At 41.6% G+C, this 19034-nt stretch overlaps 1 protein-coding gene across 1 annotated transcript in view; it reads right to left on the reverse strand.

The window, feature by feature from the left end:
* Positions 1-19034, reverse strand: part of TTC29 (tetratricopeptide repeat domain 29) — a 200322-nt gene that overhangs the window by 62732 nt on the left and 118556 nt on the right. The window contains exon 10 of the mRNA XM_038401085.1: positions 18163-18394. Coding sequence (XP_038257013.1) covers positions 18163-18394 — 232 coding nt within the window. The remainder of the gene's footprint in view (positions 1-18162; positions 18395-19034) is intronic.

The raw sequence follows: 19034 nt of genomic DNA on the forward strand, positions 1-19034 counted from the left end.
TACAGCCCTGCCTGCCTCCCACAGAAGGTGCTCTCTCAAGCCTTGTCTGCCCCTCGGTGGAGACCTGCTTCACCACCTGTGTGAGGCGGACATCACCACTCACTCCCTGACACGTTCCCCCCATAGCACCCCACTTTTTTGACAAAAGTGGGCATTAGATCAAGTCAGCAAGAGCAAATGGGACAAATACCCACTTTTGCCAAAAAAAGTTGGGATGGCCAGGACAGGGCTTAAAATAGGGACTGTCCCGGCCAAGAAGGGATGTATGGTCACCTTAAGGTAAGGGACTTACATAGACTCTTGACTTTTGCAGGAATGCTGCATGGTCATGTACTTTGTAAACACAAAAGGAGCTGCTGACAGGCCAAAAGGCTGCACTCTGAATTGGTAATGGGATCCATTGGCAATTTGGTCCATTGGCCACAAACCTGAGGAATTTTTGGTGGCTCTGGTGAATTGTCACATGAAAATAAGCATCTTTTAAGTTGAGGGCAGCATATCAGTCCCAGGGAAGGGATAATAGAAACTAGAGTGACCATCCAGAATTTTATTTTCTTTACGAACTTGTTTAGCTCTCTTATATGTAAAATAAGTCTGAGGTGCCTCCTCCCCACCACTCGCTTTCAGGATTAAGAAATATAGGGAATAAAATCCCTTTCCTCTGAGCTACATAGGCACTTCTTCCAAGGCCCTGAAGAGGGATTGGAAATGGGACTGGGAAGGAGGAATAGAAACAAATTGAAGGGTATATCCCAGTTTCACTGTGCTTAGAACCCACTGATCCATAGTGATGTGGGACCACACTCTTATGAAGTGGGACAGGTTTGCAAACAGTGGGGTAGAGAAAGATGGAACTCTGGGAAATGGTAGACCGCTCTCGACCAACAGATCAAAATGTTTGTTTAGAAGGCCCAGCTTGCCTAGATGAACCAGCAGCTGCAGAAGAGGAGGAGGATGGAGGTCACATTTTATAACATCTGCCCCTTTTTCTGGATAGGTTCTGGGTACAAGGAATGAAAGGTACAAACAGTGGGGAATCTGTGAATGGAATGGCTTTCTTTTTGTCACTGTTGTATAAATACAAGAGACTTAAGGGTCTCCCTTAAATCCCTAAGACTCTATAGCCGTTCATCAGTCTTTATGGGAAAAAAGTGAGGGGCCTTCAAACGGGAGGTTTTGGAACATTTGTTGAACCTCACGGGGAAGACCTGATGCCTGCAGCTGATGAGGAGCACTTTATAGTGATAGCTCAAGCTGCAGAGCCCACCACATCTAGACTTGCCTGCAAGGCCATTCTGGCAACTAACTTGCCTCCTCCACTCCTGCTTTACCTCATCCAAAAGCCTGTCCTTAAATTTTAAGATGTTATCCCACAGGCTAAAATCAACCAACCCAGTCGAACCTGCTGGTTTGCAATTCTAAACTGTAAACTTCCTGTGGAATACATATTCCTTCTAAATAGGTCCAGCTTCTTTCCCTTTGGTGTCAAGATCTGGTGTCCCTGTCTCTTTTTTGTTAGCAGCAGAGAATACCAGGGAAACCTGAAGGGGATAGTTAGAAAAACACTTGAACCTCTGCGAAGGGACGCAATATCTTCTCTCTACCCTTTTTATAGTGGGAGACAGGAAAAACGGGATCTGCTATACTGCTCTGACAGTCGAGGCCAAAATGTCCACCAGCCTGTGTTACTTTTCCTGTACCTCATTTGGATGGATATCGAGAGCTACAGCCACCCTCTTCAACAAGTCCTGATGAGCTCCAAAATTATCAGGTGGGGAAGAAGCAGACTGTTATCACTGCCTCATCAGGTGACAAAAAAGTAGAGGCCAAGGGTTGTTGAGATGGTGCCTCCTACAATTTCTCTATAGGGCAATCTAGAGCATGAACTTCCTTATGTACAGCACAAGTCCTGGTACCAGGGGTGGGCAGATGGTGACCCTGTTGTAGATGTTCCTGACACCTAGCTGAAGGATGGAAAGGAACAGAAATGGTCTAGATTGTGGAGGGAAGCCCCAAGAATTCCAAAAGGACCACTGATATGGAGGTGGGACCCAGTTATGTCCAGAACATTGATGTCTTTGGAATGCTGAGGCTTGGCCAGTTTTACAATGGGCAGGCACCTCACAGACGCTGCTGAACATATCCAGGCCAAGACAAGTAAGAGCTGACCTTGGAGTCTGATGAAGACTCTGCTTCTTCCAACTAAGGAGGAGCAGACACCATCGGTACTGGAGAGACTAGTTCTGAGCCTGGAGATGGAGGTACTAGCGAGATCATTACTGGCTTCCTGCTAGACGGAACCCCTTTGACAGTTAGCATCTGCCAATATCAAATGGTGTGTCAGGATTGGAGCTGGAACAGTTGAAAATTGTACATTAGACACTGGTACCAGGTCGGAGTCTTGAACAGCTGGGGAAACCAGAACTGACAGGTTCAACAATTCCTGAGCTGCCTCATTAGTTTTGGGCATAGACGGCACCAGCAAAAGGCTCTTGGCTCTGCAGTACTGAAAGCTGCGCTGATGATGATGTGGCCAGTACTTGAGGACTGGTCTCAAAGGGCCAGTCCTAGGGTCTGGAGTCAATGACCCTCATTGGCTTAAGGACTGCGTCTGGGAGTGCCTCTTCTTTGAGTGCACCTCTGTGTCCTTGCCTCTACTTGGTGCCTGCCCTGAAGATTTTGAAGACTGCAGTACTGAGTCTTTAGGAGACTTATTACTGGCACTGAAGATCTGCCTCTCAACTCAGTCAGATCAGGAGAAGCACTCCTAACAAATGTGGACATGCTCAGTACCCACATTGAGGGGGAAGGCTTTGATGGTGGGCAAAGTGCAGACTCCATCAGCAGACACTTACGTCTGGCTGCCCTGCCTTTCTTTGAGTGGGATTTGAACCCCCTACGAATGTGACATTTGTCACTAACATGCTCCTTCCCCAGATACTTCAGGCAGCTGGGATGCAGGTCACTCATTGGGATAGACTTGCTATAAGAGTGACAGGACCTGAAGCTGGGAGAATGAGGCCTGAGTTTGGTATCAGTACCCAAATGGGAACCAGTGAATCCAAGCTACTAACTACTAATCTAAACTTAATCTTATATCCAAAACTATGTACAAAAACTCTAAACTCGCCTAAAACTAACAGAACAGATACTATTTATACTAAAGAGGGTAGGACTCACAAATGCAAGGATAGCATCTCCAACAACCATCACAGATGGTTGGAAGGAACTGGAAGTGTGTTTTGGGGTGGCTCGACCCTTTATAACTATGCACAGTGGCACAAGCCAGCAGAAAGCACTCGTGCCACCCTCCTGGGTACTGCTGAGGGAAAAGCTCCAACAACTGTGCATGAATTGCATGCACACCTCCAGTGAAATGGATGTGTGCAATCACTCGAAGAAGAACAGAGTCTTATAAAGGAAAGCATTAGACAGCCTTACCCGTAGCATAGTTACCAGCTCGGCCTATAATTTAATCAGTTCAAAAGTATTTATTGAAATTATGACTTTCAAAACATTCTAAAAAGTAAGATTAAATTGAGTTATACATTGTTAATTTGTAAAAAGATACAGTAAAACTACATATGTGCCCTTTTGCTTCTTGATATTAACAACACTGACAACCATAATTAGGTTAAAGGATTAAATGAATGTTGTTTTCTTTACATAGAAAAAAGGAAACACTTTATTATTGGAGTATGAATCACTTGGAAATTTTGTGTAACTCTTTTATATCCATACATTTTTGTTTTAATTTCTTTTGCATGCTGCAATACCCTTATCATATGGACTTCACCCTATCTACAGGGTCCAAGAGGAATTTTCAGAAGTCTTGCCCAGTCACTATGATCCAAACACTGCATTCCTTTGTCAAGCAAAACTTCTACTGGCTTCCGTAAGAAGTTTCCCCAATTAGGGAATGCAGAATTTGGTCCAAAAAGCATTCTCCAGAGAAAAGAGGGTTGCAATATCTGTCTTCTTTACTTGAGTGTGCCAACAAAACCAACAAAAGAAAGAAAATGATATATATACATGTAGTTTAGCAAAAAGAGGAAGAAGCAACACTTATGGAACAAGGTCTCCTTTAGAGCAAATAACACAACTATTCCATTTTCTACTTGCTTCTTTAGCTCAGATAGATATGCCTATCAAATAGGCAAAAATAAGGGAAATGGTTGAACTAAGAAGTCATAATAAGAAAGGTAGGTCTGATAACAACATACAAGTACTTCATATAAACACCATAAGTAGACTTTAGTTTTATCAGTAAATGTCAGTATACATCAACTCACTGTACACACACTCAAACCAATGGAAAAATATTTCAATCAGTAATAGAAATGAACAAATAAGCAAAGTAAGAAAAATGCTGCTTGAGAACTTAGAGTTTTATTTAAGGATATTTATTTTGTATATTTTGAGATGTGATGTGGATAATTTGTGTTTTAATGGGTATAAAGTTTACTTTTTTGAATTTCAACCTGTATTAAATAATTATTGTCTGACCTCCCTGCTGTCTACACCCCACAATTTCTAGCAACTGAAAATTTACAATCGATAAAATATAAATGCTTACCAGCCATAGTTTCGCACAACTGTGAAAATTAAACTCAGTAAAATATTAAAAATGCTTAAATATCAACATTGATAACTGTCAAAATTATAAAAAAAATAAAAATCGATTTCTGCCAAGTTTAACCATAGGGTATGTTTTATAATTACACTTGTCAGAGTTGCTACGGTCAAAAACTAAATGTATAAAAAATTTGAAATTAATCTCTTGACCTAGCCTGCCCAGGAAGCAAAACCTTCACTAGACTGGCAGAAGAAAAGAATGAAAATTTCTTATTTATCTAGGTGTTAGGCCTTCTCAGTACAGTCACTGCCCATTTGGAAGTGTACTTGGCAGTGGGCAGACCTAGTTCTTGTATAAATGGGATGGATAATTTGTTTGAATAATGGCATTTATTAAAAAAATATTGAAAATGTTACACTATTGCATAGAGAAATAGCTCTAAGGTACAAACCATCAGTCATACTATTAAACTGACTTCCTGAGTCAGTTTAAAGATATGACTGATGGCTTGAACTTCAGAGCTATTACTGTATGCTGTAACATAACACACTCTTGAAAATCTGTTTTTGGCCAAACCATTTAAAAAATATGTTCTACATATTTGCTTCCAATGTCATAAATCAGAGGTGAACTGGTGCCATTAATATACATTATTTGTTTGTTACAATGGATGAATATTCCTTTTTGATAAGTTTTTTGCTTATATTAGTTTTTGTTCCGGCAGACATAAATTTTTGTTTTAAATTGATGATTCACTTTACAGTTTCAGTGTCATTGTTACAATTTGACGAGCTACCATCTCATTTACATTATCATGTAAAAATCCATGAGAAGACCGTAAATTCTCAGAATCTGCTTATTTTCCACGACCAAATGTTAAATGTTTACATTTGTAGAAGCTGACGATTTAAATTTACTATGCAGTCTATGGGCCAGATCTCAAGTAGATCAGTACAGCTTTATAGTTTATTCATAAATAATAGCATTATAAAGCTATTAATTTCTCATTTGTTAGCAAGGATCAGAAATTTTCAAATTTAGACCCTATCTCACATGTCCAAAGGGATAAGAATTAAAGAAGTAGACAAGAACATAGAGAGTTATGACCATTTCATGACCTCAATGGAACTATGCGGACTTTCTTCAACAAAGGATCTGGCCCATACGCTTCATAGTAAATTGCATCTTTCAACTTCTAAAAATTATAGAAAGTTAAAATCTGATTATTAAAACTAAGCAGAGTCTAATGATTTTGGATCTTCTCAGAAGTTGCTAAAGCTTTTTTCAGAATGGTAATATAAATGAAGTTATTTCTTTCAAGCAGGAAATGGAAAATAGCACCATTGAAACAGATTAGTAGAATGGGAAGAGCTTTTATCATTTGCTTAGTTCACTGTGAAAGACATAAAAATGAGTGAGGATAGTTGGAGAGTCAATGGTTTATGTTACCTAGAGACTAACATGATCTATGTGACATCTACTTAGAAGACCATTGCTGCTTTGTGAGCTAATGGTATGCTTAGAGGTCTCTGAAGTGAGCATAACTGCACAGCTTTTACAGCTTGTCTATTTCATTTATTTGATCAGTCTGTTTTAAAATCACATTTATCCTTTCAATAAGACAAAAGATGGAAAAGGCAAATCTGGAAATTCCATACTAGTCAGATCTTCTCAGGGTTGCAGCATAAAGATTTTATTTAAAAGGCTATATTGCTATCTGTAGACATTGTTGGTTAGTGTTATACAAGCAGCTTTCCTTTTTCAAAAATAAAAAAGGGCAAATGGCCATGGGTTCAATCAGTGATTGTCCCAGTTCTCTAACTCTGTCCCAGAGAGAATGGTGATATTGAAGTATGAATATGAAAATGAAAATGTAGCCATATATTATTTATTAATTTTCTGCTAAGAATTCAGTAGGATAAAGTCAAGTTTTCTGAGGAATCTTTTTTTGTGCAAATCTATAGGGTTGCATACGAAGTTTTCATTATTTCAGAGTACAGCATTTAATTGTAATTATTGTTCTTTCTGGAAAGAAACAAGTCTGGAGATTACTTTTTAGAAGATCTAAGAAATATTTTATCATCAGTCATGGTTAGTTCTGCCATGGTATGACACAATGCTAGTTGTAGCACCCTGGTCACTGAAGTTGCTGCAATAGAGATAAGACTGTAGGCTTAAATGGAATCAAATCAACTGTTACTGGTGGGGATTACTGACAGTTGGTGGCAACTGATGGGCTAATAAACTGATTGGCTGAACAATGGGAAGATATAGGATTGAGAGGAACTCAGAGGGTGAGCTGGGTGGAGGAAAGGAGAGGAAGCGGTGTGAAAGCTCCTCCTGCTGTTGCTGTATACCTGTGCTATGTCCTGCCATGTTTGGAAACTGAGGATTAAAGACACACATGGTGGAAAAGAAACTGTGTGTGTTTGTGAGCAGACCACAAAATCCAACTAGGCAGTGCTGCTCACGGGGTAGCATGAGAAGGACTCTGTGACATATGGGGACTTGTCTGTGATCTTAACCCTCTTGGTGAAGAGAAAGAGGCTTGAGAGGTGACCTCTGTGACGGCAGGGAAGCAATGGATTAGATGCTGCATTGGTTAATTGAACAAGAAAAAGAGAGATAGAAATACCTAGCAGACAGAGGCAAGTACTTCTGGGTTGGCAGGTGGAGCAGCAGTGGGCACTGCAGGAGTTTATCAACGAGCAAAGTCTCAGTGTACAGCAGCAGCTCCTGCAGATTGGTGAGTTCCAGTGAGGGAACTGGAAATCAGGCAGTGGAACTTTGACTATGTAAGATGACCCCAGGGCATCACCCTGATGAGTTTTTTTGCTAACTTGTGAGCCGGTGGCTATCAATGCTGGATGGGACAAGGATGCCTGGGCACTATGGCTAGCCCCTTATCTGACCAACAGGGCTCAAGAGGCTCATTCGGCACTGAGATAGCACCAAGCCAAAAACTATTATATGCTGAAGGCCACTATTCTGGACAGGGTGGGCCTGTCATCAGAAAAATACTGTCAAAAATCAGAATAGCCAGATGAATGATGGGATATGTCCCAAGGCTTTTGTGCAAAAATTATCTGACTGGGCCAATTGGTGTTTGAGGTCAGACAGACAGGACACAGAGGCATAAGGGGCTCAATTATATACGAGCAGTTTATGCAGAGCCTCCCTAAGGCTGCGAGAATTTGGGTCTGAAGTCATCAGCTGGAATCACTAAGGGTCACGTAAAACTAACAAAAGGAGTATACGGAAGCAGATTTTCCATGAAAAGAGTTCCGTTCCCCTACACTAGGGACAGGGGAATGGATGGTTGAGGAACCACCTTCATCAAAGCCGGGGAAGGTGATGCAAGAGGCAAACAAGAGTGTCCATAGCACCCGCTTAGTGGCTTGTTACCTTTGTGGTGGCAAAGAACATTTAAAGGAAGACTGCCCATACATGGACTTTGGGTTCACAGAGTTTTGTGGGTGGAGGGGCCATAAAAGGCAGGACTAGGATAATGACAGTTCCTGCCAAAGCAGGCTGGAGAATCACATGGGGGTGTGGTGGATTCGGCAGTCACGTATAACCTTGTATGAAATACCTTGGTTAAACTGCAGTGGCAACAGAATGGGGAGACAATAACAATCCACTGTCTACATGGGAAAAAGAATACTTATGCCCTGGCAGTCATTCTATTGGAAGGAGAAGGAAAATTTTAAGTAGCAGAGACTGGATGTGGTAATATTGTTGCCATATGCAGTGATGATAGGAACTGACTGGACTCCGTCCCCTTACGTAAAAAGGGTGGAAGACAAAGAGGGAGACCCAAACAATGGGTCTGCATAAGGAAATCTCAATGGTAGGCCCTCCAGGTAATCTTCCATGTGCACTGTGCAATGATTCTAGACAACAAGCTCAGAGAGAGTAACATGATGGAGGACTTGAGAGGAAGAGGGAGGGAGAAGTGGATTCATGGGATGTGGTGTAATCACACACCAGACCCGAGAGACATGAATTAGGCCAGGTGAGTCCAATCAACCAATTAAGCAGCAAACAAGGGAGATTTAGTCTGAGCAGAGAGCCTTGATTAGAAAGAAGCTCACCTGTGAGGGAATGAGCAGGAGCTTCTACAAAGCCAGGAAGCTGGCAATAGTGTAGAGAGGTTGCAGGAGTGATGGGGCAGGGAGGCAGGCATGAGAAAAGCCTGATGCTACTTGAGCAGAAAGACTTTGGAGGACTCTACCCCAGAAGAGGAAAGTACTTAGTCACTTAGTCGAAGGGCTGAGTCTCGAAGAGAAAGCTGCAGGTCCTGGAGCAAGAGAGGAGCTTCAGAGTGAGAGAAAGACAGACAGTGATGAAGTGCAACTGCAGGAAGAGGCATTGGCATGGCAGAGCTAATCCTCAGAACGGTCAGGAGGAGGCACTGTCCAGTGGTGAATAGTGTGCCCTTTCACCATCCAAGAGAGAAAGATCAGAGAAACCCAGCACAGGAGGGCAGAGGTTTGGCCAACTGCCAGGAGAAGCAAGCTGGAGCAAGGCCCAGGATGAAAGACATACCAAGGAGGGAGAGAAGGATCCTGTTAAAGCGGCCTTGGCAGGTGAAGTTACCCGAGCCTGGGGCAAAGTAAGTCGGGGAGAAGAGGAATCCTGACATTGAGGCCCTGAAGGGACAACTTACTAGAGTAGATATAAACCAGAAGAAAAGGAAACTAGAGGAAAGGCCCATAGAATGCAACTGGTGTGATGACCTATGGGCAGAGATGGACACAAGGTGGAAATCTCCATTCTCTGAGTTTACTTCTTGTGGACGGAAGGCAGGAGACCCTCACCAGCAGCCCTTGGAAGGCCAGTCTGAGAGGCCCAGGAAACCCCAACAGAACCCCAGACCTGTAAAGAGGGTAGGGCTCAGACTAGAAAAGCCAAAAAAGGTCTCAATTGAAATGAGGGAGGGGAAGCTATGTGACAGAGTGCTAGTTGTAGCATCCTGGTCACAGAGGATGCTACAGGCTTATTTGAAATAAACCAACCTGTTCCTAGTGGAGTTACTGAAAGTTGGTGGCAATTGTTGGGCTAATGAGATAATTGGCTTAGTAATGGGAGGTTACAGAATTGGGAGGAACAGAAAGTAAAGGGAGAGCTCAGATGGAGGAGAGAAAGCTGTGTGAAAGCTCCTCCTGCTATATACCGGTGTTATGTCCCGCCATGTTTGGAAACTGAGGATTAAAGGTACCTGTGGTGTAAGAAGAAACAGACTGTGTGTGTCTGTGAATAGGAATCCACAAAAAACAGACTAGGCAGTGCTGCTCATAGGGTAGTGTGAGAAGGACTCTGTGATACATGGATTACTTCTTGGGCTTTAACATGGATCAGATGTAGATCTGAGTGTCTTTTTGCTGCCATCTTGTATTAATAACTTCTTATATATGCCTCTGTTAAAGGTTAGTAAAGACACACTTGGAAATTAGGATGGCATTAAATAACTTTGTTACTGCTTGGGTCAGAAATTAAGGCCAAGCAAGCAAAGGATATTGATATACTAATGAAGGAAACATGTTTCTGTTCTCGGACAATCCCATCTCTATTGTCCATGAAACTTTGGTCAAAGTATCCATTTTATTCATTAATTTTGAGGAAAGTGCAGTAATTGACAGTTCATCTTGTTGGGTTCTTGAAATAACTGATGAAGAAAATGAATACAGATTGAAAGTGTAGAGGACAGGGAAGAAAGGAAAGGGTAATCTGGAAATTCTTGAGTTTAAGTGTCATAGTTTGTGAACAGCCCAACTAATGAGTTCACTCAAGAATACAGAAGCTATTAATTTTTAGCTATAATGATGCATACAAAACAGTTGGAAATGGAAACTTACAACATGCTTTTAAAGGGCTCACTGCACCCCTGCTTCCTTGTATTATATTTCTATGTGGATAAGGAAGGCCACTAAATGATATCTTTAACTCTCTTATCCTTAATTTGACTGAGAATAGTTTTGCAGAGTATCAATCTGATCTGTTTGCAACATTAATTAGAAGATACTATCTTATTAGCACAGAAGAAATTTCCAAAATAAAGTGACAACTGAAAATTCATCAGTGTATAGATATTACAGTTAGAAGATAGGAAGATGTCAATGCTTGAAACAGAAAGCTGGTGAGTCTTAATACTGAATTCATGCCAAAACTATTGCTTTGCCACACAAAGATATTCAAAAATGTAATGCCAGCACCATATACCGATTTGGCAAGAAAAATGCGGAGAATGCTACAGATTGTGTTGACAGCATGACATGATGTTTTCTTGGATGTAGTCTGGGTATCATGAGAGTAAGCCTGGAGACATTAATGAGAAAAAGAATACAGCACTGGAAGAGCTGCTAAATATGCAGTAGTCACAGGATGCCCTGGAGCTTGCTGGAACTAGAGTGGTAATTTTGACATTAAAGCAGCATAGTGTGAATTGGCCAGAGAAGCTTGAAGGAAAGGGATTCAAGAAGGTCGAACTTGTTTCTCATACCACACTTGCAAAGGAGTAAAGGAGTTTTTAAATTCTATGATTCGAATGGAGTTTTCAAATCATATTCTGTTTACTTCTATCTGAAAGCTTGTTACCAATGGGTGCATGAGAAGTGGGGATATAAGGCTCACACAAAACAAACAAAAGGAGTACTTGTGGCACCTTAGAGACTAACAAATTTATTAGAGCATAAGCTTTCGTGAGCTACAGCTCACTTCATCTGTAGCTCACGAAAGCTTATGCTCTAATAAATTTGTTAGTCTCTAAGGTGCCACAAGTACTCCTTTTCTTTTTGCGAATACAGACTAACACGGCTGCTACTCTGAAACAAAACAAACACTTACACTATTTAAAGGTATCACCGGGCAAACCTCATAGAAAGAAAAAAAACCATTGATGTTTGACATCTACTGGATCATAATGGATACAGTCTAATCCACTTGGATAGTCTCTGAACTAGGATGACCAGATGTCCTGATTTTATAGAGACAGTCCTGATTTTTGGGTCTTTTTCTTATATAGGCTCCTATTACCCCCCAACCCTGATTTTTCACACTTGCTGTCTGGTCACCCTACTCTGAACGGACCCGTAGACCATCTCCTTAAATGGGTGTCAGAGAATTGTAAAAGAAGTCATTAACATAGATCTGTGCTACTGGAAGATTCTTCTACACTAGGGTGTTCCTCTAGAGACCACTTACACCAGTTGTACACTCATATTCTGTTGGTGGTATATACGAAGTGTCTGCTCTGCACCTCAGTATCTGTTCCCTGACATCTTGATAGCACCAAGTTCTACATTTAGGAAGGCGGAGGGTCCCAAGCCAGATGGTAAACACAGATCAGAAGTTCAGAGAATTCCAAAAACAAGTTCAATAAACCCAAATTACTGGTTTCCATACTATAAAATGATTGGCTACTATCACTTTTAGTTGACCCTTAAAAGCAGCCAAAACAAGACCTGACAATTTTTAGGTAAACAGTCTCAGTCTGAGGAGTTGGCAAAGACAAGATATCTATGTTGCTGTTGTGAACTCTCATTATGGAGTTCTTCCTCTTCCATTCAAATACCGTTTTTGTAGCAGACTTCCTGCATTCCACTGGAAACTAACCCACATTGTCACAGCATTGAAGAGCCACATTAAGAGGTGCCAAGATGCATACTCTCAGATGGAATAAGTCTGGATCTCCCTGGGGAATCTGACCTTACCTGTAAGATGAAAGGCCTGGTGAAAGAGGAAGAAAGCAAGCTGGGTCTAATGGCACGGTCAGGAGATTGGAAGATCAGAATTGAGCAAACTCTCACTGATGCTAAGCAAATACCTTTCTCTTGACTGTGGAAATATGTGGAATTGAGGGAAGGAAAATAACTGGTTGTGACTTAAGTCTAGAGGGAACCTGGATGCCTACCAGGTCCTACCAATCCCAAGGACTTTTGATGTTATAGAATCTATATGTGGAAAAGATCTATTAGATCATTCAGTCCATCATTATAAAGACGCAGAATTGTTTCCTACCGTGCATTTTCTTGTGCTTGACCTTGTAGCTAAGCAGATCTACACTGGAGTGCTACAGCACTGCTGTCTTCAAAGAGCACTTGAGCTGATTGTAAAGTTTTTAGATTGTCTGCAGGAGACTAGCTTCCCCCTATCAGATGAATAGCTGTAAGAAAGTTTCAGAGTAGCAGCCGTGTTAGTCTGTATTTGCAAAAAAGAAAAGGAGTACTTGTGGTACCTTAGACATTAACAAATTTATTTGAACATAAGCTCATCATAAGCCCTATGATGGTGTCCCCTGAATAGATATGTGGACAAAGTTGGCAATGGGCTTTGTTGCAAGGATAGGTTCCTGGGTTAGTGGTTCTGTTGTGTGGTGTGCGGTTGCTGGTGAGTATTTGCTTCAGGTTTGGGGGCTGTCTGTAAGCAAGGACTGGCCTGTTTCCCAAGATCTGTGAGAGTGATAGGGCCTAATCACATCAGCCACACTATCAGAGGATCGTTCACCTGCGCATCTACCAATGTGATATATGCCATCATGTGCCAGCAATGCCCCTCTGCCATGTACATTGGTCAAACTGGACAGTCTCTACGTAAAAGAAAAAATGGACACAAATCAGACGTCAAGAATTATAACATTCAAAAACCAGTCGGAGAACACTTCAATCTCTCTGGTCACTCGATTACAGACCTGAGAGTGGCTATCCTTCAACAAAAAAGCTTCAAAAACAGACTCCAACGAAAGACTGCTGAATTGGAATTAATTTGCAAACTGGATACAATTAACTTAGGCTTGAATAGAAACTGAGAGTGGATGGACCATTACACAAAGTAAAACTATTTCCCCATGTTTTTTCTCTCCCCCACCCCACCCCCCACTGTTCCTCAGACGTTCTTGTTAACTGCTGGAAATGGCCTACCTTGATTATCACCACAAAAGGTTTTCCTCCTTCCCCCCACCCCGCTGGTAATAGCTCATCTTAAGTGATCACTCTCCTTACAGTGTGTATGATAAAACCCATTGTTTCATGTTCTCTGTGTGTGTATATAAATCTCCCCACTGTATTTTCCACTGAATGCATCCGATGAAGTGAGCTGTTGCTCATGAAAGCTTATGCTCAAATAAATTTGTTAGTCTCTAAGATGCCACAAGTACTCCTTTTTTTTTTGTAAGAAAGTTATGAAGGATGCATCAGTCCCACAAGGCTCTGTCTTCATAATACCGTTTAAGTGAGAGTCCTGCCCCAAATGGTTGAGATAATACATGGCTTTTGAGTTGTACATCTGAGTTTATACTACTGTATCTGAGTATACTGAGTTGTGAATCAATTGCCAAATACATGAACACAGCTCTTAATGCCAGGCACACTGCACTAAGTTACAATACTCTGATGCAAACTCTGGGTTTCTCTGGCTTTATACAAAATATTATTCTCGAGAACTCTCCAGTACAGCCCAAATGCCTATCACCACTTCTGGAGACATTTAGGGGAAAAAAAATCCTAAAGAATGTTTGAAGACACTTTCCATCAGATGAGGGAATCTTGCATTGAATGATGATCAACTGCTGACCTCTGGTTTGCCATTTGCACTCAACCAAGACTGTAGGTTTCTTATAATCAGCATGTGTAATGTATTCCCATCAATGCAAGAAGCCAGGAGACCTAAAAAAAAATTATCCTTTCCCCTCCCCACACCTGACTGAAGATTTATAGAAGCAATATTTCTTTGAATGTTTAATATTTCTTGTGGAGCTAAAAGGCAGTAACCACTGAAGCATCTAGACTGGTCCCTATGAATGTTAATTTCTATGTCTGGGTAAAGATGGACTTTGATTCCTGAGCAGGAAGCAAACTTTGTGTAGTGAACGAAATGTGGAAGAATGCCTCTCAGGCTGGGAGCACTAAACCAGTCCTGTGAATTGATAAGACATAGTGGCTAGCAGTGTCACCATACAAAAACTGAACCTTGAAACAAACTTGTTCAGTACAGAACAAAGACCTTTTCCCTTTGGAGTCAGAAATTTTCTAATGTAATCAGTGCCTTGAACATTCTCAATTCCATAGAGTTTGCAGCAGAATCTCCTATTTGCTCACTCCTTGCCATACAATTGTGCTAAAGAATCTAAGGGTATGTCTACACTACGAAATTAGGTTGATTTTATAGAAGTCGACTTTTAGAATTCGATTTTATACAGTCCATTGCGTATGTCCACACTAAGTGCATTAAGTCGGTGGAGTGCGTCCTCACTACTGTGGCTAGCATCGACTTACAAAGGGGTGCACTGTGGGTAGCTATCCCACAGTTCCCGTAGTCTCCACTGCCCATTGGAATTCTGGGTCAAGCTCCCAATGCCTGATGGGGAAAAAACATTGTCACAGCTGGTTTTGGGTACATGTCGTCAGTCACCCCTCCCTCTGTGAAAGCAACAGCAGACAATCGTTTCGTGCTTTTTTTTCCTGGGTTGCCCATGCAGACGTCATACCACGGCAAGCATGGAGCCTGCTCAGCTCACAGTCACCACTGCTGTTGCAGCAGACCATGCAATAGGACTGGTAGCATCCTCGTCGGACATATAGCTTGGCCAGGGGTTCTGGGAACGTCTTCCCTGCCCAGCTCCTAGCAACCTCCATGGCATGGTGTCCGGCTCCACCACTTCTGCTGCAACTCTGCTGTCCTGTGAGCTGCAGGCTTCTGCCTCACGCTGCTCTCCCAGCCGGCAGCACCGTGTGGTCGCACCTCCCCCAGCCTACCCCTTGCTCTCATGGCTCATGAAGCATGGACAGTAGTAAGGAGCAGTTCAAATATAGGCTGAGCAAGTGCAGAATGGTGGTAGAATGTGCCTTTGGACGTTTAAAAGCTCGCTGGCTCTGTTGGTCAGACCTTAGCGCAACCAATATTCCCATTGTTATTGCTGCTTGCTGTGCTACATAATATCTGTGAGAGTAAGGGGGAAACGTTTATGGTGGGATGGGAGGTTGAGGCAAATAGCCTGGCATCCAATTTTGAGCAGCCAGACACCAGGGCAATTAGAAGAGCACAGCAAGGCGTGCTGCACATCAGAGAGGCTTTGAAAACCAGTTTCATGACTGGCCAGGTTTCGGTGCAACAGTTGTTTGTATTTCTCCTTGATGCAAACCCGTCCCCTCTGTTGATTTTAATTCCCTGTAAGCCAACCACCCTCCCCCTTCGAAATAAAGTAACTATTGTTTTGAAACCATGCATTCTTTCTTTATGAATTAAAAAAAAAGAAGAGATAACCGACAAGGTAGCCGAGGTGGGGTGAGGGAGGAGGGAAGGTCAAGGCCACATTGCTTATTGTAGCCACACTAAAAATCAAACTGTTTGAGTGACAGCCTTCTGTTGCTTGGGTCATCCTCTGGAGTGGAGTGGCTGGGTGCCCAGAGCCTCCCCTGCTGCGTTCTTGGGCGTCTGGATGAGGAGGCTATAGAACATGGGGAGGAGGGTAGGCTGTTATACAGTGGATGCAGCGGGGGTCTGTGCTCTTGTTGGCTTTCCTGCTGCTCCAACAGACCCTTCATCATGTCTGTTTGCTCCCCCCAACAGATGCTTCATCATGTCTGTTTGCTCCCCCATTAGCCTCAGCGTTGCGTCCTGCCTCTGCTCTTCGTGCTCACTTAATTATTTCCTGGTCTCTGCCACTGAATGCCATCATACATTAAGCTGTGCCCTATCAGTGCAGGAGGACTGCATGAGCTTGGAAAACACGTCATCGCGAGTGCATTTTTTTCACCTTCTAATCTGCAATAACCTCAGGGACGGAGATGATAGGGGGAGCGTAGAAACAGTCTATGCTCTATGATTCAGGGTAGACTGCATGGTCATCTGTGCTGCTGAGTTCGCCACGCTGACCTAACAGGAAATTTGAAAGTTCCTGGGCCTTTTCCTGTGTACCTGGCTAGTGCATTGGAGTTCCAAGTGCTGTCCAGAACGGTCACAATGAAGCACTCTGAGATAGCTCCTGGAAGCCAATACCGTCAATTTGTGTCCTCACTACCCCAAATTTGACCCAGCAAGGTCAATTTTTGCACTACTCCCTTCATCGGGGAGGAGTACAGAAGTCAATTTTAAAAACCCTTTAGGTTGACAGAATGGGGTTGGTTGTGTGGACGCAGTCATTTTTAAATCGACCTAAGGCGGCTAAATTCGACCTAACCCCGTTGTATAGACCAGGGCTAAGCTTTAACTTTACCCCCCCTTCCCCCGCATCTATCTCACATAGTTGCTTTATAACTTTGAATACGTGACCCAAGTGTAAATAGATATGCTGTTGCCTTCTTGGATCTGCAGACATCCTTAACATAGCTCAGAAGTGTGAACTGCCATAATCATCTCAGTGACATATGGAACTCAAACCTAATGATAATTTAATTGTTAACTCTTTCACTAGTGGTCATTTGAGCAGAAATATCCAATTATATCATAGCATCCCACAATTCTAAGTTGCCTCCCATGCTTTCCCAGGTATCAACACCCAGCTGTCTCCAATTCAGCTGCCAAAATCTTCAGCAAGAAAACTCCTAACCAATTATTTTCATATGAAAATTACAGTAGAAACTACACTTAGCTGTCCTAATTCTATTAAAGGGAAAAGGAGGACAAACAAGAAAACACAGACAAAATGATCCTTTGCCTATGGGAGTAAAAAAGAAATTGAGGCACTTTCCTTTGTAAATGGCATTTTTGCAGATCCAAACATTTACTGCAAGGGAGTATTATGCAGTTTGCCACAAATGCCATTCCTTCCTAGATTATTCCAGATGCATATTCTCCCAAGCACTGGAATTCACAGAGGAAATTATTTCCTGAGAATACACAGTAGGCTTATCCTCAGGAAAATAGCATTAATGCTTTAATGCCTAACTGAGATTACTAGAGAACAAGGAACTAGACAGCTAGTACTGTATTATCATTCTTCCTTTCATTAAAGAAGACAGAAGGAAATAAGAAAAACTTAAGAAAATGTAAACAGTGAAGGAAAGATCCATCTTACTTCACCCACATTTACCTATTTGATACAAGAAATTACACTAGGGAAATGGGGAAAAGCTCTTTTTTTAAGTTCCTTTGGTCAAGTGATATCAGTGGTGTGGGCAAAGATGCCAAAAATGTGCTTGAGTGCTCAGGGTTATAAGCAGTCCACCATGCTAGGGAGAACTAAGAAAGTATTTCTTATTCTTAATAAGAGAGTTTATATTAACCTTGTTCTTGTAAAAACAGACTACAGGAGAAGATTTTTTAAGTTTCAGCTCATCATCATTTGATTAAACTGACACATCACTCATTTGCCTGTAATTGTGATGATTTGAAAAATAGCATTGTGAATGTTAGAGTTAGCATTTGAAATAGATTACCACTATCTGTTTCTTTTCTATGTATTGTTTAAATCTCTTTTAATAAAATTTTTAAAATAAGTGCACAACGAAGTGCACATCCAACCTCCATACAGTACAAGGGTAATCCAATAGGATTAAGCTCAGCAAATAATTTAATAAAACTCTACAAGAAAAATGACTTAACCATTAAGGACAATGCAGCACTAATGCGTTTCATAACCAATGTCTTACCAACTGTAAAAGGGTCAGTGCACATGTCACTTCTGTTCTCCTTCCATGCCAGCAGGTACTCAATGCTGACGTGATCTGCAGCGTCTGTATGACTGTTAACTGCCACCATCATGTTATGAGCTTTTGCGATGCCATAATAAACCTTAGTTTCATCCACCACGGGCAAGTCAGTTAGAGTGTTTGCTGCCTCAAAAGCCTGATTGAAATATTTACAGGCTTTGTAATAGTTCCCCTAATAAGGAAGAGAAAAGTGAAGACGAGGTTTTTACATTTTTTTTTAACTAGCATATCTTTAACCTAGTGCTTTGTACTTCCCCTTCACAACCTTAAAGAAGCCACAGCTGTTATTCCACCCTCAAAATGATTCACTGTGTGATCTTGGAAAAATCACACCTCTTTGCCTCAGTTTCTTAATCTGTAAAATGCAGATATGACTTACTTACCTGTCTCTCTGGGAACTGTATTTATTAGTCTCTGTTCGTATAGCATTTTGAACATGTAAGCTTCTATATAAATGGTAAATACTATTTCTGATTATAGCTGAGCCACTCCGTAACAGTAACCAGAAATTCAATACATTCAACATCCTTGGAAAAGGATAAAAACTAGCATGGTGACACTAACATTTAGAAACAGGGATTTTTTTTTAAGAAACAAGGAAGTTAGTCAAAACTTCTACAGTCAAAAGTACAGACTTTAAAATTTTTAGAAATAAGGAAATAATAATAGAGTCTCTGAATGCATGCACTCCTTTATACAAAAAAAGGGAAACAGGAGGGCAAGATGTAAACTCCTACGGGTAAATGGCAAGGCTAAAGAGGTTATTCAAGCCACAGATTTTCTTCAGAAAATGGAAATCCAACACTAGTGGA

The sequence above is a fragment of the Dermochelys coriacea genome, chromosome 4 (genome assembly GCF_009764565.3).
Source record: "Dermochelys coriacea isolate rDerCor1 chromosome 4, rDerCor1.pri.v4, whole genome shotgun sequence".
In the NCBI taxonomy this organism is placed as follows: Eukaryota; Metazoa; Chordata; order Testudines; family Dermochelyidae; genus Dermochelys; species Dermochelys coriacea.